Source organism: Oncorhynchus clarkii, chromosome 3 (assembly GCF_045791955.1).
Source record: "Oncorhynchus clarkii lewisi isolate Uvic-CL-2024 chromosome 3, UVic_Ocla_1.0, whole genome shotgun sequence".
NCBI lineage: Eukaryota > Metazoa > Chordata > Actinopteri > Salmoniformes > Salmonidae > Oncorhynchus > Oncorhynchus clarkii.
Genome location: NC_092149.1, coordinates 72,872,057 through 72,897,205, shown reverse-complemented (window position 1 = coordinate 72,897,205; position 25,149 = coordinate 72,872,057). Strand labels below are relative to the sequence as shown.

Here is a 25,149-nt window from a genome sequence, read left to right as displayed (position 1 = left end):
TATATAGGGAATAGGGCTCTGGTCTATAGTAGTGCACTATATAGGGAATAGGGCTCTGGTCTATAGTAGTGCACTATATAGGGAATAGGGCTCTGGTCTAAAGTAGTGCACTATATAGGGAATAGGGCTCTGGTCTATAGTAGTGCACTATATAGGGAATAGGGCTCTGGTCTATAGTAGTGTACTATATAGGGAATAGGGCTCTGGTCTATAGTAGTGCACTTAATAGGGAATAGGGTTCTGGTCTATAGTAGTGCACTATATAGGGAATAGGGCTCTGGTCTATAGTAGTGCACTATATAGGGAATAGGGCTCTGGTCTATAGTAGTGCACTATATAGGGAATAGGGCTCTGGTCTAAAGTAGTGCACTATATAGGGAATAGGACTCTGGTCTATAGTAGTGCACTATATAGGGAATAGGGTTCTGGTCTATAGTAGTGCACTATATAGGGATTGGGTTCTGGTCTATAGTAGTGCACTATATAGGGCTCTGGTCTATAGTAGTGTACGATATAGAAAATAGGGTGCCATTTGGGATGCTGTGTTTGATGTGTATCTAATACACCAGTGGGGATCTAAATAACATAAATATACAGCACACTAAAGGTGTCGCTAACCTTGATCACTTCCTCCTGTCTACCCTTAATTACTTCTTCCTGTCTACCCTGAATCACTTCTTCCTGTCTACCCTGAATCACTTCCTCCTGTCTACCCTTAGTCACTTCTTCCTGTCTACCCTGAATCACTTCTTCCTGTCTACCCTGAATCACTTCCTCCTGTCTACCCTTAGTCACTTCCTCCTGTCTACCCTTAATTACTTCTTCCTGTCTACCCTGAATCACTTCTTCCTGTCTACCCTGAATCACTTCCTCCTGTCTACCCTTAGTCACTTCCTCCTGTCTACCCTGAATCACTTCCTCCTGTCTACCCTGAATCACTTCTTCCTGTCTACCCTGAATCACTTCCTCCTGTCTACCCTTAGTCACTTCCTCCTGTCTACCCTGAATCACTTCCTCCTGTCTACCCTGAATCACTTCCTCCTGTCTACCCTTAGTCACTTCCTCCTGTCTACCCTTAGTCACTTCCCCCTGTCTACCCTTAGTCACTTCCTCCTGTCTACCCTTAGTCACTTCCTCCTGTCTACCCTTAGTCACTTCCTCCTGTCTAACCTTAGTCACTTCCTCCTGTCTACCCTTAGTCACTTCCTCCTGTCTACCCTTAGTCACTTCCCCCTGTCTACCCTTAGTCACTTCCTCCTGTTTACCCTTAGTCACTTCCTCCTGTCTACCCTTAGTCACTTCCTCCTGTCTACCCTTAGTCACTTCCTCCTGTCTACCCTTAGTCACTTCCTCCTGTCTACCCTTAATCACTTCCTCCTGTCTACCCTTAATCACTTCCCCCTGTCTACCCTTAGTCACTTCCTCTTGTCTCCCCTTATTCACTTCCTCCTGTCTACCCTGAATCACTTCCTCCTGTCTACCCTTAGTCACTTCTTCCTGTCTACTCTTAGTCACTTCCTCCTTGTATTTTAAGTAGGCTCTGAGACATGTTTTGTCTTGTAAACCAAGTCCTCAGTAAAGCCCCTTTTTCCCCACAAAAGGGCTTTATTGCAGACAGAAATACTCCGTTTGATCAGCTGTTTGGGTGGCTGGTCTCAGACGATCCTGCAGGTGAAGAAGCCGGATGTGGACGTCCTGGGTTGGCGTGGTTACACGTGGTCTTTTGAGGCCGGTTGGACTTACTGCCAAATTCTGTAAAATGATGTTGGAGGCGGCTTATGGTAGAGAAATAAACATTAAATTATCTGGCAACAGTTCTGGTGGACATTCCTGCAGTCGGCATGACAGTCGTACGCCCCCTCAAAACCTGAGACATCTGTGGCATTGTGTTGTGACAAAACTGCACATTTTACTGGCATTTTATTGTCCCCAGCACAAGGTGAACCTGTGTAATGATCATGCTGTTTAATCAGCTTTTTGATATACCACACCTGTCAGGTGGATAGATTATCTTGGCGAAGGAGAAATGACTAACAGGAAGCACATTTTTTAGCACAATATTTTTATGGGAATTGAACATTTCTGGGACTTATTTATTTTATTTCATGAAAAAACGGGATCAACACTTTTTACATGTTGCGTTTTAATATTTTTGTTGATTTATATTTAAATATTTAGTAGTCGTATGACTTGGGGTATGAATGTGCTGCTCCCCCTCTCCCTCCAGACAAGTATTCTTGGTAAAAAAAATACTTATGAGTAGCATAATACTGTATATTGATTGAACTGTAAATAACATTTGCCCTGGTGTCTTCAGTGTTGATACCTTATCAGGTGTAAAGGGTTGGGGTTGTTATACTTACCCAGCACATTGTCCAGCTCATTACTCAACCATGCTGATTCATTGGTCTGTGTGTTGACTTAATGAGGGGAGGTAGGGGAGATGGCGAAAGAGGGAGAGCTGGAGAGGAGAGAGAGAGAGAGAGAGAGAGAGAGAGCCTTGCTCCGACAGCACATCCCTCAGGATTAAAGCCTGTACTGAGATCAGGCTGAGAGGAGGAGAACAGCTCAGGGTTAAAGCCTGTACTGAGATCAGGCTGAGAGGAGGAGAACAGCTCAGGGTTAAAGCCTGTACTGAGATCAGGCTGGGAGGAGGAGAACAGCTCAGGGTTAAAGCCTGTACTGAGATCAGGCTGAGAGGAGGAGAACAGCTCAGGGTTAAAGCCTGTACTGAGATCAGGCTGAGAGGAGGAGAACAGCTCAGGATTAAAGCCTGTACTGAGATCAGGCTGAGAGGAGGAGAACAGCTCAGGATTAAAGCCTGTACTGAGATCAGGCTGGGAGGAGGAGAACAGCTCCGGATTAAAGCCTGTACTGAGATCAGGCTGGGAGGAGGAGTCCCAAAAGGTGAATTTAGGGCTATGATAAACAATGTGGCCGATGAAAAGTGCACTTGTTTTGATGGTAGTTTCTAAACGCAAAGTCATTTATTTAAAGTGTTGTAACTGAAATTATTGCTCACATGGCTTGAACTGTTCTCAGGACACCATTTGGAAATGTCATCAATGGGTTTCCCTTATTAAAGAGAAGATAATAACAAAAATAATGAACAGAAGCTTAATGGGTTTCTTTATAGGAAGTTAAGATTTTAATTATCACGTGTTAAAGAATGGGGGGTTTATTGTAAAGCTTTTGCTGCTTGGTACAATTGTCACAATGGATCTAATATGGAGTTGATTAATGAGAGGTTTGTACTGATAAGATCACAGCTGTGGAGTGTTAGAGACGGAGAGGAGAACCAGAAAACTGTCTCTATTTACCTCTTTTCACTGACTGACACTGTTCTCTCTCTCTCTCAATTCAATGGGCTTTATTGGCATGCCAAACATACATGTTTATCCAAAACAAGTTAAATAGATCATTTGTTGTTTGTTTACACTCACGAGTTCCAAAGGAATAGAGACATTTTAAATGGTGTGTGTGTGTGTGTGTGTGTGTGTGTGTGTGTGTGTGTGTGTGTGTGTGTGTGTGTGTGTGTGTGTGTGTGTGTGTGTGTGTGTGTGTGTGTGTGTGTGTGTGTGTGTGTGTGTGTGTGTAATAATTCGGTGTTGAAATGCTGTGCAATGATGGGCCGACTCTCTTCTCTGTATACATCAATGATGTCGCTCTTGCTGCTGGTGATTCTCTGATCCACCTCTACGCAGACGACACCATTCTGTATACTTCTGGCTCCTCCTTGGACACTGTGTTAACTAACCTCCAAACGAGCTTCAATGCCATATACAGTGCCTTGCGAAAGTATTCGGCCCCCTTGAACTTTGCGACCTTTTGCCACATTTCAGGCTTCAAACATAAAGATATAAAACTGTACTTTTTTGTGAAGAATCAACAACAAGTGGGACACAATCATGAAGTGGAACGACATTTATTGGATATTTCAAACTTTTTTAACAAATCAAAAACTGAAAAATTGGGCGTGCAAAATTATTCAGCCCCTTCACTTTCAGTGCAGCAAACTCTCTCCAGATCCTTCCTTCTTTCTCTCGCTCCTTCCTTCTCTTGCTCCCACCACTCCTTCCTTCTTTCTCTCGCTCCTTCCTTCTTTCTCTCGCTCCCACCCGCTACTTCCTTCTTTCTCTCGCTCCCCCCGCTCCTTCCTTCTTTCTCTCGCTCCCCCCGCTCCTTCCTTCTTTCTCTCGCTCCCCCTCGCTCCCTCCTTCTTTCTCTCGCTCCCCCTCGCTCCCTCCTTCTTTCTCTCGCTCCCCCCGCTCCATCCTTCTTTCTCTCGCTACTTCCTTCTTTCTCTCGCTCCCCCCGCTCCTTCCTTCTTTCTCTCGCTCCCCCCGCTCCTTCCTTCTTTCTCTCGCTCCCCCCGCTCCTTCCTTCTTTCTCTCGCTCCTTCCTTCTTTCTCTTGCTCCCCCCCGCTCCTTCCTTCTTTCTCTCGCTCCTTCCTTCTTTCTCTCGCTCCCCCCCGCTACTTCCTTCTTTCTCTCGCTCCCCCCGCTCCTTCCTTCTTTCTCTCGCTCCCCCCGCTCCTTCCTTCTTTCTCTCGCTCCCCCTCGCTCCCTCCTTCTTTCTCTCGCTCCCCCACGCTCCTTCCTTCTTTCTCTCGCTCCCCCACACTCCTTCCTTCTTTCTCTCGCTCCCCCCGCTCCTTCCTTCTTTCTCTCGCTCCTTCCTTCTTTCTCTCGCTCCTTCCTTCTTTCTCTCGCTCCCCCCGCTCCTTCCTTCTTTCTCTCGCTCCCCCCGCTCCTTCCTTCTTTCTCTCGCTCCTTCCTTCTTTCTCTCGCTCCTTCCTTCTTTCTCTCGCTCCCCCCGCTCCTTCCTTCTTTCTCTCGCTCCTTCCTTCTTTCTCTCGCTCCTTCCTTCTTTCTCTCGCTCCTTCCTTTCTCTTGCTCCCCCGCTCCTTCCTTCTTTCTCTCGCTCCTTCCTTCTTTCTCTCGCTCCCCCACGCTCCTTCCTTCTTTCTCTCGCTCCCCCCCTTCTTTCTCTCGCTTCCCCCCGCTCCTTCCTTCTTTCTCTCGCTTCCCCCCGCTCCTTCCTTCTTTCTCTCGCTTCCCCCCGCTCCTTCCTTCTTTCTCTTGCTCCCCCCGCTCCTTCCTTCTTTCTCTCGCTCCCCCCGCTCCTTCCTTCTTTCTCTCGCTTCCCCCCGCTCCTTCCTTCTTTCTCTCGCTCCCCCACGCTCCTTCCTTCTTTCTCTTGCTCCTTCCTTCTTTCTCTCGCTCCTTCCTTCTTTCTCTCGCTCCCCCCCGCTCCTTCCTTCCTTTCTCTCGCTCCCCCCCTGCTCCTTCGCTCATCAAATATTCATTGGACCTTGTGGACAATTGGACAATAACGTAACCTCTCTGTCTCTCTCTCTCTCTCTGTCTGTCTAGTCCCCAGATAAGCACCGAGCCCTGGAGGAGACGAAGGACTATACGTCCCAGTCCCTGGCCAGTGTAGCCTATCTGATCAACACCTTGGCTAATAATGTCCTCCAAATGCTTGATATCCAGGCATCGCAGCTCCAACGCATGGAGTCCTCCATCAACCATATCTCTCAGGTAAGACCTTCCAATCATCTAATGAATCAGTCAAATGGATTTATAAATCTGTTTTCTACACTATCAATGGTCTTAGTGTATTTTACAGTAATATGGCTTAGACCCAAAACAAGCAAGCAGAAACACAGTGATGAGGATAACATTTATTTGACTAAAACAGTTGGAGCGACAAAGCGATTTTGGCACTCTTGCATGTCGAACACATCCACAACTCTGACATCATAGGTAGTTGTCCTGATCTTTCCATTCCTCTGTTATGTGTTCTAGTCAGGGACGGATGAAAGAGACAAGTCAGGCAGTGTTTCAGATGAACTTTGATCTATTCTCCCGTTGTCAATCCGCCTCCCCTTTCTCCCTCACTCTGAGAACGACACCCCATGGCCACACATCTGAGCAGACAGGCTACTGCTCCTCCTCTGAGCTGTGACACAGGCTCTACAGTAGCCTGGGGATATCCCACTCTCACAGGGCAGCTGGACCAGGGTTATAAAGTGACTAGCTAACCTACAGTAGTCTGGGGATATCCCACTCTCACAGAGCAGCTGGCCAGGGTTATAAAGTGACTAGCTACTCTACAGTAGCCTGGGGATATGCCACTCTCACAGGGCAGCTGGCCAGGGTTATAAAGTGACTAGCTACTCTACAGTAGCCTGGGGATATGCCACTCTCACAGGGAAGCTGGACCAGGGTTATACAGTGACTAGCTAACCTACAGTAGTCTGGGGATATCCCACTCTCACAGAGCAGCTGGCCAGGGTTATAAAGTGACTAGCTACTCTACAGTAGCCTGGGGATATGCCACTCTCACAGGGCAGCTGGCCAGGGTTATAAAGTGACTAGCTACTCTACAGTAGCCTGGGGATATGCCACTCTCACAGGGAAGCTGGACCAGGGTTATAAAGTGACTAGCTACTCTACAGTAGTCTGGGGATATCCCACTCTCACAGAGCAGCTGGCCAGGGTTATAAAGTGACTAGCTACTCTACAGCAGCCTGGGGATATGCCACTCTCACAGGGCAGCTGGCCAGGGTTATAAAGTGACTAGCTACTCTACAGTAGCCTGGGGATATGCCACTCTCACAGGGCAGCTGGACCAGGGTTATAAAGTGACTAGCTACTCTACAGTAGCCTGGGGATATCCCACTCTCACAGAGCAGCTGGACCAGGGTTATAAAGTGACTAGCTACTCTACAGTAGCCTGGGGATATCTCACTCTCACAGGGGAGCTGGACTAGGGTTATAAAGTGACTAGCTACTCTACTGTAGCCTGGGGATATCCCACTCTCACAGAGCAGCTGGACCAGGGTTATAAAGTGACTAGCTACTCTACAGTAGCCCGGGGATATCCCACTCTCACAGGGCAGCTGGACCACTGTGACATCATTACCATCTCCCTAGCCTGGTTAAACCACACTGACATCATTACCATCTCCCTAGCCTGGTTAAACCACCCTGTGACATCATTACCATCTCCCTAGCCTGGTTAAACCACCCTGTGACATCATTACCATCTCTCTAGCCTGGTTAAACCACACTGACATCATTACCATCTCCCTAGCCTGGGATGCAACAGGTAAAACAGTGTCTGTGAATTAGTCATCCTATTTCCTGTGAAGTTATTTCTGACATATTTTTAAAATTGGTGTGAAATTAAAGTGAGCTGCTTATCCTGTCGGGTTGACACCGCTCGGTGGGGCCAGTTATTACACAGCTTGGAGGGCCCAGTTATTACACCGCTCGGTGGGCCCAGTTATTACACCGCTCGGTGGGCCCAGTTATTACCCCGCTCGGTGGGCCCAGTTATTACACAGGATGTTGAGGACACCGCTCGGTAGGTCCAGTTGTTATACCGCTCAGTGGGCCCAGTTTTTACACAGGATGTTGAGGACACCGCTCGGTGGGCCCAGTTATTACACCGCTCGGTGGGCCCAGTTATTACACAGGATGTTGAGGACACCGCTCGGTGGGCCCAGTTATTACACCGCTTGGTGGGCCCAGTTATTACACAGAATGTTGAGGACACCGCTCGGTGGGCCCAGTTATTACACCGCTTGGTGGGCCCAGTTATTACACAGGATGTTGATGACGCATCTCGGTGGGCCCAGTTATTACACAGCTCGGTGGGCCCAGTTATTACACAGCTCGGTGGGCCCAGTTATTACACAGCTCGGTGGGCCCAGTTATTACACAGCTCGGTGGGCCCAGTTATTACACAGCTTGGAGGGCCCAGTTATTACACAGGATGTTGAGGACACCGCTCGGTGGGCCCAGTTATTACACCGCTTGGTGGGCCCAGTTATTACACAGGATGTTGATGACGCATCTCGGTGGGCCCAGTTATTACACAGCTCGGTGGGCCCAGTTATTACACAGCTTGGAGGGCCCAGTTATTACACCACTCGGTGGGTCCAGTTGTTACACTGCTCAGTGGGCCCAGTTTTTACACAGGATGTTGATGACCATTTAACTCATTCACCTTTTTCTCTCTCTACCTGTCTTTCTCTCTTTCTCTCTCGATCTCTACCTCTCTTTCACTCTCTCTTTACCTCTCTACCTCTCGTTCTCTCTCTTTCTCTCTCTCCACCGCTCTCTGTCTGTCTCTCTCCATATAGACGGTGGACATCCACAAGGAGAAGGTGGCAAGGAGAGAGATTGGAATCCTGACTACCAATAAGAACACATCTCGCACCCACAAAATCGTTGCTCCAGCCAATCCGGAGAGGCCAGTACGCTACATCCGTAAACCTATAGAGTACAATGTGCTGGATGACATCGGCCATGGAGTCAAGGTAGGTTGAAAGAACACAATATAATTGATTATTACTCATGTAATGCTTTGGGTGTGAATATGATGCCGTGGTATATTTCTCAATAGTTGCATGCATTTTCACTGCTTATCTAACTGCTAATGTTGCATACTCTCATAACTAGATATTGTTATTTCTCTATAATGACTTCCTTCTCCTCGCTAACCTCCTCACTGCTCTCCCTTTTCTCACTCTTCTCTTGTTTTCATTCCCGCTTTAAGTGGTTGCTAAGGTTCAAGGTAAGGATGTTCTGACAGCAATGTGTTTGTTGCTAAGGTTCAAGGTAAGGATGTTCTGACAGCAATGTGTCTGTTGCTAAGGTTCAAGGTAAGGATGTTCTGACAGCAATGTGTTTGTTGCTAAGGTTCAATGTAAGGATGTTCTGACAGCAATGTGTTTGTTGCTAAGGTTCAAGGTAAGGATGTATCTGTTGCTAAGGTTCAAGGTAAGGATGTTCTGACAGCAATGTGTCTGTTGCTAAGGTTCAAGGTAAGGATGTATCTGTTGCTAAGGTTCAAGGTAGGGATGTATCTATTGCTAAGGTTCAAGGTAAGGATGTTCTGACAGCAATGTGTTTGTTGCTAAGGTTCAAGGTAAGGATGTGTCTGTTGCTACGGTTCAAGGTAAGGATGTGTCTGTTGCTATGGTTCAAGGTAGGGAGGTTCTGATAGCAATGTGTCTGTTGCTAAGGTTCAAGGTAAGGATATGTCTGTTGCTAAGGTTCAAGGTAAGGATGTGTCTGTTGCTATGGTTCAAGGTAGGGAGGTTCTGATAGCAATGTGTCTGTGGTAGCAAGGTGTCTGATGTCATAACTGATTCCTGTGTGCGCGCTGAATGATTCCAAATGACTCTCCTCACAGGTCAACAGCCAGAATATGAAGATGGGTGGAGGTCTCCCTCGAACCAACCCCCCGACCCAGAAACCGCCCAGCCCCCCCATGCCAGGGATGGGAACCATTGGGTATGTGATGTCCCTATCCATGATGGTGGCATAACCATAGCAATAACAATAATCATATTTCTATTGGAAATTGTGGAAGGGCCAACTATCCTGTTGTTTTCTCTACTGTGTTTCCTCATCTGTGACTTAATGTTGGGCGGGAAGAGGAACATCTCAACATGTACATCCTGAAGTGATATTCTGTGTTGTGATCTCTGATCGGCTAAAGGGATGACGGAACATCTCAACATGTACATCCTGAAGTGATATTCTGTGTTGTGATCTCTGATTGGCTAAAGAGATGACGGAACGTCTGGCAGCTTATTACATAACCTTTCTCAGCCCTCTAATCAAATGTAGGTTGTTGTTGTGAGGTACTGTAGATTACATTTATATCGTTGATGTGAGGTACTGTAGATTACATGTAGGTTGTTGATGTGAGGTACTGTAGATTACATTTATATTGTTGATGTGAGGTACTGTAGATTACATTTAAAGGTCGTTGTTGTGAGGTACTATAGATTACATTTAAAGGTTGTTGATGTGAGGTACTATAGATTACATTTAAAGGTCGTTGTTGTGAGGTACTATAGATTACATTTATATCGTTGATGTGAGGTACTGTAGATTACATTTATATCGTTGATGTGAGGTACTGTAGATTACATTTATATCGTTGATGTGAGGTACTGTAGATTACATGTAGGTTGTTGATGTGAGGTACTGTAGATTACATTTATATTGTTGATGTGAGGTACTGTAGATTACATTTAAAGGTTGTTGATGTGAGGTACTATAGATGTCGAGGCAACAGTGGGCTCTGTTGCTATAGGCAGCATAGAAAGGACAACGATCAGTCATACACCACAGATACACTGGAGCTGTTATCTAGCAGTCAGCTACACTGGAGCTGTTATCTAGCAGTCAGCTACACTGGAGCTGTTATCTAGCAGTCAGATAAACTGGAGCTGTTATCTAGCAGTCAGATACACTGGAGCTGTTATCTAGCAGTCAGCTACACTGGAGCTGTTATCTAGCAGTCAGATACACTGGAGCTGTTATCTAGCAGTCAGATAAACTGGAGCTGTTATCTAGCAGTCAGATACACTGGAGCTGTTATCTAGCAGTCAGATACACTGGAGCTGTTATCTAGCAGTCAGATACACTGGAGCTGTTATCTAGCAGTCAGATACACTGGAGCTGTTATCTAGCAGTCAGATACACTGGAGCTGTTATCTAGCAGTCAGATAAACTGGAGCTGTTATCTAGCAGTCAGATACACTGAAGCTGTTATCTAGCAGTCAGCTACACTGGAGCTGTTATCTAGCAGTCAGCTACACTGGAGCTGTTATCTAGCAGTCAGCTACACTGGAGCTGTTATCTAGCAGTCAGCTACACTGGAGCTGTTATCTAGCAGTCAGCTACACTGGAGCTGTTATCTAGCAGTCAGCTACACTGGAGCTGTTATCTAGAAGTCAGCTACACTGGAGCTGTTATCTAGCAGTCAGCTACACTGGAGCTGTTATCTAGCAGTCAGCTACACTGGAGCTGTTATCTAGCAGTCAGATACACTGGAGCTGTTATCTAGCAGTCAGCTACACTGAAGCTGTTATCTAGAAGTCAGCTACACTGGAGCTGTTATCTAGAAGTCAGCTACACTGGAGCTGTTATCTAGCAGTCAGCTACACTGGAGCTGTTATCTAGCAGTCAGCTACACTGGAGCTGTTATCTAGCAGTCAGCTACACTGGAGCTGTTATCTAGCAGTCAGCTACACTGGAGCTGTTATCTAGCAGTCAGCTACACTGGAGCTGTTATCTAGCAGTCAGCTACACTGGAGCTGTTATCTAGCAGTCAGATACACTGGAGCTGTTATCTAGCAGTCAGATACACTGGAGCTGTTATCTAGCAGTCAGCTACACTGGAGCTGTTATCGAGCAGTCAGCTACACTGGAGCTGTTATCTAGTAGTCAGATACACTGGAGCTGTTGTCTAGCAGTCAGATACACTGGAGCTGTTGTCTAGCAGTCAGATACACTGGACATACTGGAGCTGTTATCTAGCAGTCAGATACACTGGAGCTGTTGTCTTGCAGCAAGCTACACTGGAGCTGTTGTCTAGCAGTCAGACACACTGGAGCTGTTGTCTAGCAGTCAGCTACACTGGAGCTGTTATCTAGCAGTCAGATATACTGGAGCTGTTATCTAGCAGTCAGATACACTGGACATACTGGAGCTGTTATCTAGCAGTCAGCTACACTGGAGCTGTTATCTAGCAGTCAGATACACTGGAGCTGTTATCTAGCAGTCAGATACACTGGAGCTGTTATCTAGCAGTCAGATACACTGGAGCTGTTATCTAGCAGTCAGATACACTGGAGCTGTTATCTAGCAGTCAGATACACTGGAGCTGTTGTCTAGCAGTCAGATACACTGGAGCTGTTATCTAGCAGTCAGATACACTGGAGCTGTTATCTAGCAGTCAGCTACACTGGAGCTGTTATCTAGCAGTCAGCTACACTGGAGCTGTTATCTAGCAGTCAGCTACACTGGAGCTGTTATCTAGCAGTCAGCTACACTGGAGCTGTTATCTAGCAGTCAGCTACACTGGAGCTGTTATCTAGCAGTCAGATACACTGGAGCTGTTATCTAGCAGTCAGATACACTGGAGCTGTTATCTAGCAGTCAGATACACTGGAGCTGTTATCTAGCAGTCAGATACACTGGAGCTGTTATCTAGCAGTCAGCTACACTGGAGCTGTTATCTAGCAGTCAGCTACACTGGAGCTGTTATCTAGCAGTCAGCTACACTGGAGCTGTTATCTAGCAGTCAGCTACACTGGAGCTGTTATCTAGCAGTCAGCTACACTGGAGCTGTTATCTAGTAGTCAGATACACTGGAGCTGTTGTCTAGCAGTCAGATACACTGGAGCTGTTGTCTAGCAGTCAGATACACTGGACATACTGGAGCTGTTATCTAGCAGTCAGATACACTGGAGCTGTTGTCTTGCAGCAAGCTACACTGGAGCTGTTGTCTAGCAGTCAGACACACTGGAGCTGTTGTCTAGCAGTCAGCTACACTGGAGCTGTTATCTAGCAGTCAGATATACTGGAGCTGTTATCTAGCAGTCAGATACACTGGACATACTGGAGCTGTTATCTAGCAGTCAGCTACACTGGAGCTGTTATCTAGCAGTCAGATACACTGGAGCTGTTATCTAGCAGTCAGATACACTGGAGCTGTTATCTAGCAGTCAGATACACTGGAGCTGTTATCTAGCAGTCAGATACACTGGAGCTGTTATCTAGCAGTCAGATACACTGGAGCTGTTATCTAGCAGTCAGATACACTGGAGCTGTGATCTAGCAGTCAGATACACTGGACATACTGGAGCTGTTATCTAGCAGTCAGCTACACTGGAGCTGTTATCTAGCAGTCAGATACACTGGAGCTGTTATCTAGCAGTCAGATACACTGGAGCTGTTATCTAGCAGTCAGATACACTGGAGCTGTTGTCTAGCAGTCAGATACACTGGAGCTGTGATCTAGCAGTCAGATACACTGGAGCTGTTATCTAGCAGTCAGATACACTGGACATACTGGAGCTGTTATCTAGCAGTCAGCTACACTGGAGCTGTTATCTAGCAGTCAGCTACACTGGAGCTGTTATCTAGCAGTCAGATACACTGGAGCTGTTATCTAGCAGTCAGATACACTGGAGCTGTTATCTAGCAGTCAGCTACACTGGAGCTGTTATCTAGCAGTCAGCTACACTGGAGCTGTTATCTAGCAGTCAGATACACTGGAGCTGTTATCTAGCAGTCAGATACACTGGAGCTGTTATCTAGCAGTCAGCTACACTGGAGCTGTTATCTAGCAGTCAGCTACACTGGAGCTGTTATCTAGCAGTCAGCTACACTGGAGCTGTTATCTAGCAGTCAGATACACTGGAGCTGTTATCTAGCAGTCAGATACACTGGACATACTGGAGCTGTTATCTAGCAGTCAGCTACACTGGAGCTGTTATCTAGCAGTCAGATATACTGGAGCTGTTATCTAGCAGTCAGCTACACTGGACATACTGGAGCTGTTATCTAGCAGTCAGCTACACTGGACATACTGGAGCTGTTATCTAGCAGTCAGATACACTGGAGCTGTTATCTAGCAGTCAGCTACACTGGAGCTGTTATCTAGCAGTCAGATACACTGGAGCTGTTATCTAGCAGTCAGCTACACTGGAGCTGTTATCTAGCAGTCAGCTACACTGGAGCTGTTATCTAGCAGTCAGCTACACTGGAGCTGTTATCTAGCAGTCAGCTACACTGGAGCTGTTATCTAGCAGTCAGATACACTGGAGCTGTTATCTAGCAGTCAGATACACTGTGAGGTACTGTAGATTACATGTAGGTTGTTGATATGAGGTACTATAGATTACATTTAAAGGTTGTTGATGTGAGGTACTGTAGATTACATTTATATAGTTGATGTGAGGTACTGTAGATTACATTTAAAGGTTGTTGATGTGAGGTACTGTAGATTACATTTAAGGGTTGTTGATGTGAGGTACTGTAGATTACATTTAGGTTGTTGATGTGAGGTACTGTAGATTACATTTATATTGTTGATGTTAGGTACTGTAGATTACATTTAAAGGTCGTTGTTGTGAGGTACTGTAGATTACATTTAAAGGTCGTTGTTGTGAGGTACTATAGATTACATTTATATCGTTGATGTGAGGTACTGTAGATTACATGTAGGTTGTTGATGTGAGGTACTGTAGATTACATTTATATCGTTGATGTGAGGTACTGTAGATTACATTTATATCGTTGATGTGAGGTACTGTAGATTACATTTAAAGGTCGTTGTTGTGAGGTACTGTAGATTACATGTAGGTTGTTGATGTGAGGTACTATAGATTACATTTAAGGGTTGTTGATGTGGAAACTGTAGATTACATTTAAGGGTTGTTGATGTGAGGTACTGTAGATTACATTTATATTGTTGATGTGAGGTACTGTAGATTACATTTAAAGGTTGTTGATGTGAGGTACTGTAGATTACATTTATATAGTTGATGTGAGGTACTGTAGATTACATTTAAAGGTTGTTGATGTGAGGTACTGTAGATTACATTTAAAGGTTGTTGATGTGAGGTACTGTAGATTACATTTAAAGGTTGTTGATGTGAGGTACTGTAGATTACATTTAGGTTGTTGATGTGAGGTACTGTAGATTACATTTATATCGTTGATGTGAGGTACTGTAGATTACATTTATATCGTTGATGTGAGGTACTGTAGATTACATGTAGGTTGTTGATGTGAGGTACTGTAGATTACATTTATATAGTTGATGTGAGGTACTGTAGATTACATTTAAAGGTTGTTGATGTGAGGTACTGTAGATTACATTTATATCGTTGATGTGAGGTACTGTAGATTACATTTATATCGTTGATGTGAGGTACTGTAGATTACATGTAGGTTGTTGATGTGAGGTACTGTAGATTACATTTATATAGTTGATGTGAGGTACTGTAGATTACATTTAAAGGTTGTTGATGTGAGGTACTGTAGATTACATTTATATCGTTGATGTGAGGTACTGTAGATTACATTTATATCGTTGATGTGAGGTACTGTAGATTACATGTAGGTTGTTGATGTGAGGTACTATAGATGTCGAGGCAACAGTGGGCTCTGTTGCTATAGGCAGCATAGAAAGGACAACGATCAGTCATACACCACAGATACACTGGAGCTGTTATCTAGCAGTCAGCTACACTGGAGCTGTTATCTAGCAGTCAGCTACACTGGAGCTGTTATCTAGCAGTCAGATAAACTGGAGCTGTTATCTAGCAGTCAGATACACTGGAGCTGTTATCTAGCAGTCAGATACACTGGAGCTGTTATCTAGCAGTCAGATAAACTGGAGCTGTTATCTAGCAGTCAGATACACTGGAGCTGTTATCTAGCAGTCAGATACACTGGAGCTGTTATCTAGCAGTCAGATACACTGGAGCTGTTATCTAGCAGTCAGATACACTGGAGCTGTTATCTAGCAGTCAGATAAACTGGAGCTGTTATCTAGCAGTCAGACACACTGGAGCTGTTGTCTAGCAGTCAGCTACACTGGAGCTGTTATCTAGCAGTCAGATATACTGGAGCTGTTATCTAGCAGTCAGATACACTGGACATACTGGAGCTGTTATCTAGCAGTCAGCTACACTGGAGCTGTTATCTAGCAGTCAGATACACTGGAGCTGTTATCTAGCAGTCAGATACACTGGAGCTGTTATCTAGCAGTCAGATACACTGGAGCTGTTATCTAGTAGTCAGATACACTGGAGCTGTTATCTAGCAGTCAGATACACTGGAGCTGTTATCTAGCAGTCAGATACACTGGAGCTGTTGTCTAGCAGTCAGATACACTGGAGCTGTGATCTAGCAGTCAGATACACTGGAGCTGTTATCTAGCAGTCAGATACACTGGACATACTGGAGCTGTTATCTAGCAGTCAGCTACACTGGAGCTGTTATCTAGCAGTCAGCTACACTGGAGCTGTTATCTAGCAGTCAGATACACTGGAGCTGTTATCTAGCAGTCAGATACACTGGAGCTGTTATCTAGCAGTCAGATACACTGGAGCTGTTATCTAGCAGTCAGCTACACTGGAGCTGTTATCTAGCAGTCAGATACACTGGAGCTGTTATCTAGCAGTCAGATACACTGGAGCTGTTATCTAGCAGTCAGCTACACTGGAGCTGTTATCTAGCAGTCAGCTACACTGGAGCTGTTATCTAGCAGTCAGCTACACTGGAGCTGTTATCTAGCAGTCAGCTACACTGGAGCTGTTATCTAGCAGTCAGATATACTGGAGCTGTTATCTAGCAGTCAGCTACACTGGACATACTGGAGCTGTTATCTAGCAGTCAGATACACTGGACATACTGGAGCTGTTATCTAGCAGTCAGCTACACTGGAGCTGTTATCTAGCAGTCAGCTACACTGGAGCTGTTATCTAGCAGTCAGATACACTGGAGCTGTTATCTAGCAGTCAGCTACACTGGAGCTGTTATCTAGCAGTCAGCTACACTGGAGCTGTTATCTAGCAGTCAGCTACACTGGAGCTGTTATCTAGCAGTCAGCTACACTGGAGCTGTTATCTAGCAGTCAGATACACTGGAGCTGTTATCTAGCAGTCAGATACACTGGAGCTGTTATCTAGCAGTCAGCTACACTGGAGCTGTTATCTAGCAGTCAGATACACTGGAGCTGTTATCTAGCAGTCAGATACACTGTGAGGTACTGTAGATTACATGTAGGTTGTTGATGTGAGGTACTGTAGATTACATTTAAAGGTCGTTGTTGTGAGGTACTGTAGATTACATTTATATAGTTGATGTGAGGTACTGTAGATTACATGTAGGTTGTTGATGTGAGGTACTGTAGATTACATTTATATCGTTGATGTGAGGTACTGTAGATTACATTTATATTGTTGATGTGAGGTACTGTAGATTACATTTAAAGGTCGTTGTTGTGAGGTACTGTAGATTACATTTATATCGTTGATGTGAGGTACTGTAGATTACATTTATATCGTTGATGTGAGGTACTGTAGATTTCATGTAGGTTGTTGATGTGAGGTACTATAGATTACATTTAAGGGTTGTTGATGTGGAAACTGTAGATTACATTTAAGGGTTGTTGATGTGAGGTACTGTAGATTACATGTAGGTTGTTGATGTGAGGTACTATAGATTACATTTAAGGGTTGTTGATGTGAGGTACTATAGATTACATTTAAAGGTTGTTGATGTGAGGTACTGTAGATTACATGTATATTGTTGATGTGAGGTACTATAGATTACATTTAAAGGTTGTTGATGTGAGGTACTATAGATTACATTTAAAGGTTGTTGATGTGAGGTACTGTAGATTACATTTAAAGGTTGTTGATGTGAGGTACTATAGATTACATTTAAAGGTTGTTGATGTGAGGTACTGTAGATTACATTTAAAGGTTGTTGATGTGAGGTACTGTAGATTACATTTATATCGTTGATGTGAGGTACTGTAGATTACATTTATATCGTTGATGTGAGGTACTGTAGATTACATGTAGGTTGTTGATGTGAGGTACTGTAGATGTCGAGGCAACAGTGGGCTCTGTTGCTATAGGCAGCATAGAAAGGACAACGATCAGTCATACACCACAGATACACTGGAGCTGTTATCTAGCAGTCAGCTACACTGGAGCTGTTATCTAGCAGTCAGCTACACTGGAGCTGTTATCTAGCAGTCAGATAAACTGGAGCTGTTATCTAGCAGTCAGATACACTGGAGCTGTTATCTAGCAGTCAGCTACACTGGAGCTGTTATCTAGCAGTCAGCTACACTGGAGCTGTTATCTAGCAGTCAGATACACTGGAGCTGTTATCTAGCAGTCAGATACACTGGAGCTGTTATCTAGCAGTCAGATACACTGGAGCTGTTATCTAGCAGTCAGATACACTGGAGCTGTTATCTAGCAGTCAGATACACTGGAGCTGTTATCTAGCAGTCAGATACACTGGAGCTGTTATCTAGCAGTCAGATACACTGGAGCTGTTATCTAGCAGTCAGATAAACTGGAGCTGTTATCTAGCAGTCAGATACACTGGAGCTGTTATCTAGCAGTCAGCTACACTGGAGCTGTTATCTAGCAGTCAGCTACACTGGAGCTGTTATCTAGCAGTCAGCTACACTGGAGCTGTTATCTAGCAGTCAGCTACACTGGAGCTGTTATCTAGCAGTCAGCTACACTGGAGCTGTTATCTAGCAGTCAGCTACACTGGAGCTGTTAGTCTGTGCTAGCAAAACAGTCCTGTAGTTTAGCATCTGCTTCATCTGACCACTTGTTTATAGACCGAGTCACTGGTACTTCCTGCTTTAATTTTTGCTTGTAAGCAGGAATCAGGAGGATAGAATTATGGTCAGCGCCGCCTCTGGATGAGCATTTTCCTGTTTGCTCATGGTGGAATACAGCTCATTGAGTGTGGTTTTAGTGTCAGCATCAGTCTGTGGTGGTATGTAGACGACAGCAACGAAAAACACAGAAACTCTAGCTAGTGTGGTCAACAGCTTATCATGAGATACTCTCCCTCAGGCGAGCAAAGCCTCGAGATTTCCTTAGATATCAGCACCAGCTGTTGGTTACATATTTGGAGAGAGAGAGAGAGAGAGAGAGAGAGAGAGAGAGAGAGAGAGAGAGAGAGAGAGAGAGAGAGAGAGAGAGAGAGAGAGAGAGAGAGAGAGAGAGAGAGAGAGAGAGAGAGAGAGAGAGAGAGAGAGAGAGAGAGAGAGAGAGAGAGAGAGAGAGAGAGAGAGAGAGAGAGAGAGAGAGAGAGAGAGAGAGAGAGAGAGAGAGAGAGAGAGAGAGAGAGAGAGAGAGAGAGAGAAAATATACCGTGGAATATGCGTCAACAGTAACCTTGGGAAAAATCCTCTGCATTAACAGCAGACTCGTGCATTTCCTCAATGAAAACAATGTACTTAGCAAATGTCAAATGGGCTTTTTACCAAATTACCGTACAACAGACCATGTATTCACCCTGCACACCCTAATTGACAACCAAACAAACAAAAGCAAAGTCTTCTCATGCTTTGTTGATTTCAAAAAAGCCTTCGACTCAATCTGGCATGAGGGTCTGCTATACAAACTGATGGAAAGTGGTGTTGGGGGTGAAACATACAACATTATAAAATCCATGTACACAAACAACAAGTGTGCGGTTAAAATTGGCAAAAAACACATTTCTTCACACAGGGTCGTGGGGTGAGACAAGGATGCAGCTTAAGCCCCACCCTCTTCAATATATGAATCAGCGAATTGGCGAGGGCACTAGAAAAGTCTGCAGCACCCGGCCTCACCCTACTAGAATCCGAAGTCAAATGTCTACTGTTTGCTGATGATCTGGTGCTTCTGTCACCAACCAAGGAGGGCCTACAGCAGCACCTAGATCTTCTGCACAGATTCTGTCAGACCTGGGCCCTGACAGTAAATCTCAGTAAGACCAAAATAATGGTGTTCCAAAAAAGGTCCAGTCGCCAGGACCACAAATACAAATTCCATCTAGACACTGTTGCCCTAGAGCACACAAAAAACTATACATACCTTGGCCTAAACATCAGCGCCACAGGTAACTTCCACAGAGCTGTGAACGATCTGAGAGACAAGGCAAGAAGGGCATTCTATGCCATCAAAAGGAACATAAATTTCAACATACCAATTAGGATTTGGCTAAAAATACTTGAATCAGTCATAGAGCCTATTGCCCTTTACGGTTGTGAGGTCTGGGGTCCGCTCACCAACCAAGACTTCACAAAATGGGACAAACACCAAATTGAGACTATGCACGCAGAATTCTGCAAAAATATCCTCAGTGTACAACGTAGAACACCAAATAATGCATGCAGAGCAGAACTAGGCCGATACCCACTAATTATCAAAATCCAGAAAAGAGCTGTTAAATTCTACAACCACCTAAAAGGAAGCGATTCCCAAACCTTCCATAACAAAGCCATCACCTACAGAGAGATAAACCTGGAGAAGAGTCCCCTAAGCAAGTTGGTCCTGGGGCTCTGTTCACAAACACAAACACACCCCACAGAGCCCCAGGACAGTAGCACAATTAGACCCAACCAAATCATGAGAAAACAAAATGATAATTACTTGACACATTGGAAAGAACTAACAATAAAACAGAGCAAACTAGAATGCTATTTGGCCCTAAACAGAGAGTACACAGCGGCAGAATACCTGACCACTGTGACTGACCCAAAATTAAGGAAAGCTTTGACTCTGTACAGACTCAGCATAGCCTTGCTATTGAGAAAGGCTGCCGTAGGCAGACATGGCTCTCAAGAGAAGACAGGCTATGTACTCACTGCCCACAAAATGAGGTGGAAACTGAGCTGCACTTCCTAACCTCCTGCCCAATGTATGACCATATTAGAGAGACATATTTCCCTCAGATTACACAGATCCACAAAGAATTAGAAAACAAATCCAATTTTGATAAACTCCCATATCTACTGGGTGAAATTCCAGTGTTCCATCACAGCAGCAAGATTTGTGACCTGTTGCTACTAGAAAAGGGCAATCAGTGAAGAACACACACCATTGTAAATACAACCCATATTTATGCTTATTTATTTTCCTTAACCATTTGTTCATTGCTACAACACTGTGTGTGTGTGTATGTATATATATATATGACATTTGTAATATATGACATTTGTAATGTCTTTATTGTTTTGAAACTTCTGTATGTGTAATATTTACTGTTCATTTTTATTGTTTATTTCACTTTTGTATATTATCTACCTCACTTGCTTTGGCAATGTTAACATGTGCCTCCCAATAAAGCCCCATGAATTGAATTGAATTGAGAGAGAGAAGTGTTCATTCATTCAGACAGTTTCTCCGGTGATCCAGAGGAGTGGATTCTCCAGTCATCTGTTTTTATGATCCTCCACACTACCAGAGCTATATTCATGTTGCCAGTTCTCCTCCTTGTAATGATCCACTGTGATCTCAACATTACACAACTGTAAAATGTCTCTCATTTGCAATAACACCAAAACCTTTCAATCTTTCCTTTTACAGTTGTGTAATGTTGAGATGTTAAACTGCCCCCTCACCCCTCTCGTCCAGGCGCCACTCCCCCTATCGGACGCTGGAGCCCGTTCATCCTCCTGTGGTCCCGAACGACTATGTCCCCAGCCCCACACGCAGCATGGCCCAGCAGGAGATTCCTGTACTCACCACTACAGTTAACCAGCGGACACGCACCTACAGGTACCCCTCCTCTCTCTCTCTCTGTGTTCTACAGGTACCCCTACTCTCTCTCTCTTTGTGTTCTACAGGTACCTCTCTCTCTCTGTCTCTCTCTCTGTCTCTCTGTCTGTGTCTCTCTGTCTCTCTCTCTCTCTGTGTTCTACACGTACCCCTCCTCTCTGTCTGTCTCTGTCTCTCTGTCTGTGTCTCTCTGTCTCTCTGTGTTCTACACGTACCCCTCCTCTCTGTCTGTCTCTGTCTGTGTTCTACAGGTACCCCTCCTCTCTCTCTCTCTCTGTTCTACAGGTACCCCTCCTCTCTCTCTCTCTCTCTCTGTCTCTCTGTCTGTGTCTCTCTGTCTCTCTCTGTGTTCTACACGTACCCCTCCTCTCTGTCTGTCTCTGTCTCTCTCTCTCTCTCTGTGTGTTCTACAGGTACCCCTCCTCTCTCTGTCTCTCTGTGTGTTCTACAGGTACCCCTCCTCTCTCTCTGTGTTCTACAGGTAGCCCTTCTCTTTCTCTCTCTGTCTCTCTGTGTGTTCTACAGGTACCCCTCCTCTCTCCCTCTGTCTCTCTGTGTGTTCTACAGGTACCCCTCCTCTCTTTCTCTGTCTCTCTCTCTGTCTCTCTGTCTGTCTCTCTGTGTGTTCTACAGGTACCCCTCCTCTCTCTGTCTCTCTCTCTGTGTGTTCTACAGGTACCCCTCCTCTCTGTCTCTCTGTCTCTCTCGCTCTCTGTGTGTTCTACAGGTACCCCTCCTCTCTCTCTCTCTCTCTCTCTCTGTCTCTCTGTCTCTCTGTGTGTTCTACAGCTACCCCTTCTCTCTCTCTCAATTCAATTCAATTCAATTCAATTCAATTCAAGGGCTTTATTGGCATGGGAAACGTGTTAACATTGCCAAAGCAAGTGAGGTAGACAACATACAAAGTGAATATATAAAGTGAAAAACAACAAAAATGAACAGTAAACATTACACATACAGAGGTTTCAAAACAGTAAAGACATTACAAATGTCATATTATATATATATATATACAGTGTTTTAACAATGTACAAATGGTTAAAGGACACAAGATAAAATAAATAAGCATAAATATGGGTTGTATTTACAATGGTGTGTGTTCTTCACTGGTTGCCCTTTTCTCGTGGCAACAGGTCACAAATCTTGCTGCTGTGATGGCACACTGTGGAATTTCACCCAGTAGATATGGGAGTTTTTCAAATTTGGATTTGTTTTCGAATTCTTTGTGGATCTGTGTAATCTGAGGGAAATATGTCTCTCTAATATGGTCATACATTGGGCAGGAGGTTAGGAAGTGCAGCTCAGTTTCCACCTCATTTTGTGGGCAGTGTGCACATAGCCTGTCTTCTCTTGAGAGCCATGTCTGCCTACGGCGGCCTTTCTCAATAGCAAGGATATGCTCACTGAGTCTGTACATAGTCAAAGCTTTCCTTAATTTTGGGTCAGTCACAGTGGTCAGGTATTCTGCCGCTGTGTACTCTCTGTTTAGGGCCAAATAGCATTCTAGTTTGCTCTGTTTTTTTGTTAATTCTTTCCAATGTGTCAAGTAATTATCTTTTTGTTTTCTCATGATTTGGTTGGGTCTAATTGTGCTGTTGTCCTGGGGCTCTGTAGGGTGTGTTTGTGTTTGTAAACAGAGCCCCAGGACCAGCTTGCTTAGGGGACTCTTCTCCAGGTTCATCTCTCTGTAGGTGATGGCTTTGTTATGGAAGGTTTTGGAATCACTTCCTTTTAGGTGGTTGTAGAATTTAACGGCTCTTTTCTGGATTTTGATAATTAGTGGGTATCGGCCTAGTTCTGCTCTGCATGCATTATTTGGTGTTCTACGTTGTACACGGAGGATATTTTTGCAGAATTATGCGTGCAGAGTCTCAATTTGGTGTTTGTCCCATTTTGTGAAGTCTTGGTTGGTGAGCGGACCCCAGACCTCACAACCATAAAGGGCAAGGGGTTCTTCATTTGTCTGTTCTGCTGTGATGTCGACTCTATGGTCAGGGTCTGGTGTGGACTGTTCTGCTGTGGTGTCGACTCTATGGTCAGGGTCTGGTGTGGACTGTTCTGCTGTGGTGTCGAGACTTTTGTTGGGTGCTGAGGTGGGCTGTTCTGCTGGCTTCTCTGTGGGGGTGGCCACCTCTCTAGTGGGTTGTTCTCTGTCACACGCCGTCCCCCTCAACTTCTCCTCCATCCCCCTCAACCTCTCCTCCACCAGCAGTCTGATACTCTCCTCTAGTGCTCTGTTCTGCTCCTCTTTCTCCTGTTGTATTTGTCTCACCACTGTCCAAAGTGCAGATATGTCTCTGTCCACCTCCAGCTCTCCGGGTCTGGTTAAGGGGCTGTTGTTGTGCTGGACTGTTGTCTGGGTCTGTGCTGACTGAAGTGTAATCACCTGCTGTTCCAGCTCCACCTGCCTTACCTCCAGCTGGGTGAATTTGTCCTTCATTTCAATGAGGGAGTGGTAATCTGTGCTGGGAGGTTGACTCTCCACTGGGGGTTGCTCATCTGTGGGGTTACATAATGAAGAGGTCTGGTCTGACCCGCTCGGTGTGGGGGTATCATTATCAAGGCAGAGCTTCTCCTGCTGGGCTAATTCTTTGATTAGGTGATAGTCCAGCTGAAACTGTTTGTGGTTATTCTGTACCATTACTGTTCCGGATTTATAGATATTTATATAACTTAACTCAGAGTCCTCGTTATCAAGTATTCTGAGTTTCCACCCCTCGTTAACCCCCCCTCTCTTAACAAAGGGGTAGTGTGCTAATATGGCACTGTGCCATGCCAGGGGATGGTTTGTGTGGAAGATAAGGTTGCTGATGTTCCCATTTTTGTAATAGTCAGCAAAAAGTGTCTCTTGATTTTCCATAAGGAGCTTCTTCTTGTGGTCTTTTCTTGCCTTATCATTCTTTACATACACAGGGTACTGTATTTTAATTACCTCTGAACAGCGGGAGGGAGCTTCTAAGGCCTCTCCATTTGGTTGGGGTAGACTGTGTGACTCTCCTGCCATTGTTGGGCTAATGGGCTTTGACACCTCTCACTTGACACGTCAGTGCTAGTTGAAGCTGTATCAAGCTTGGCAGAATTATGTTAGAATTCAGTCCTTATAAAGTAATGTCGTGTATTCTCTCTCTGTGTGTTCTACAGGTACCCCTCCTCTCTCTCTCTGTCTCTCTGTGTGTTCTACAGGTACCCCTCCTCTCTTTCTCTGTCTCTCTCTCTGTCTCTCTGTCTGTCTCTCTGTGTGTTCTACAGGTACCCCTCCTCTCTCTGTCTCTCTCTCTGTGTGTTCTACAGGTACCCCTCCTCTCTGTCTCTCTGTCTCTCTCTCTCTCTGCGTGTTCTACAGGTACCCCTCCTCTCTCTGTCTCTCTCTCTCTGTGTGTTCTACAGGTACCCCTCCTCTCTGTCTCTCTCTCTCTCTGTGTGTTCTACAGGTACCCCTCCTCTCTGTCTCTCTCTCTCTGTGTGTTCTACAGGTACCCCTCCTCTCTCTCTCTCTCTCTCTCTCTGTGTGTTCTACATGTACCCCTCTCTCTCTCTGTCTCTCTGTGTGTTCTACAGGTACCCCTCCTCTCTCTCTCTCTCTGTCTCTCTGTGCTCTACAGGTACCCCTCCTCTCTCTCTCTGCGTTCTCTAGACTGAGACATGGTTTCGATGTGATCATAGACCACTAAAAGTTTATTGAACCATTAGTTACTACTCTCATGAAGTGTTTTATTGAACCATTAGTTACTACTCTCATGAAGTGTTTTATTGAACCATTAGTTACTACTCTCATGAAGTGTTTTATTGAACCATTAGTTACTACTCTCATGAAGTGTTTTATTGAACCATTAGTTACTACTCTCATGAAGTGTTTTATTGAACCATTAGTTACTACTCTCATGAAGTGTTTTATTGAACCATTAGTTACTACTCTCATGAAGTGTTTTATTGAACCATTAGTTACTACTCTCATGAAGTGTTTTATTGAACCATTAGTTACTACTCTCATGAAGTGTTTTATTGAACCATT

At 44.9% G+C, this 25,149-nt stretch overlaps 2 protein-coding genes across 4 annotated transcripts in view; both read left to right on the top strand.

Annotated features, from left to right (window-relative positions):
• The window catches only part of LOC139403765 (nectin-3-like), a 189,484-nt gene that overhangs the window by 59,261 nt on the left and 105,074 nt on the right, over window positions 1-25,149 (top strand). The gene's annotated exons all lie outside the window — the stretch shown is intronic.
• The window catches only part of LOC139403703 (abl interactor 2-like), a 64,012-nt gene that overhangs the window by 23,711 nt on the left and 15,152 nt on the right, over window positions 1-25,149 (top strand). For all 3 annotated transcript variants that reach the window (XM_071146977.1, XM_071146976.1, XM_071146975.1), the window contains exons 2-5: window positions 5,377-5,544; window positions 8,157-8,333; window positions 9,212-9,312; window positions 20,994-21,137. In XM_071146977.1, the coding sequence (XP_071003078.1) occupies window positions 5,377-5,544; window positions 8,157-8,333; window positions 9,212-9,312; window positions 20,994-21,137 (590 nt within the window). The remainder of the gene's footprint in view (window positions 1-5,376; window positions 5,545-8,156; window positions 8,334-9,211; window positions 9,313-20,993; window positions 21,138-25,149) is intronic.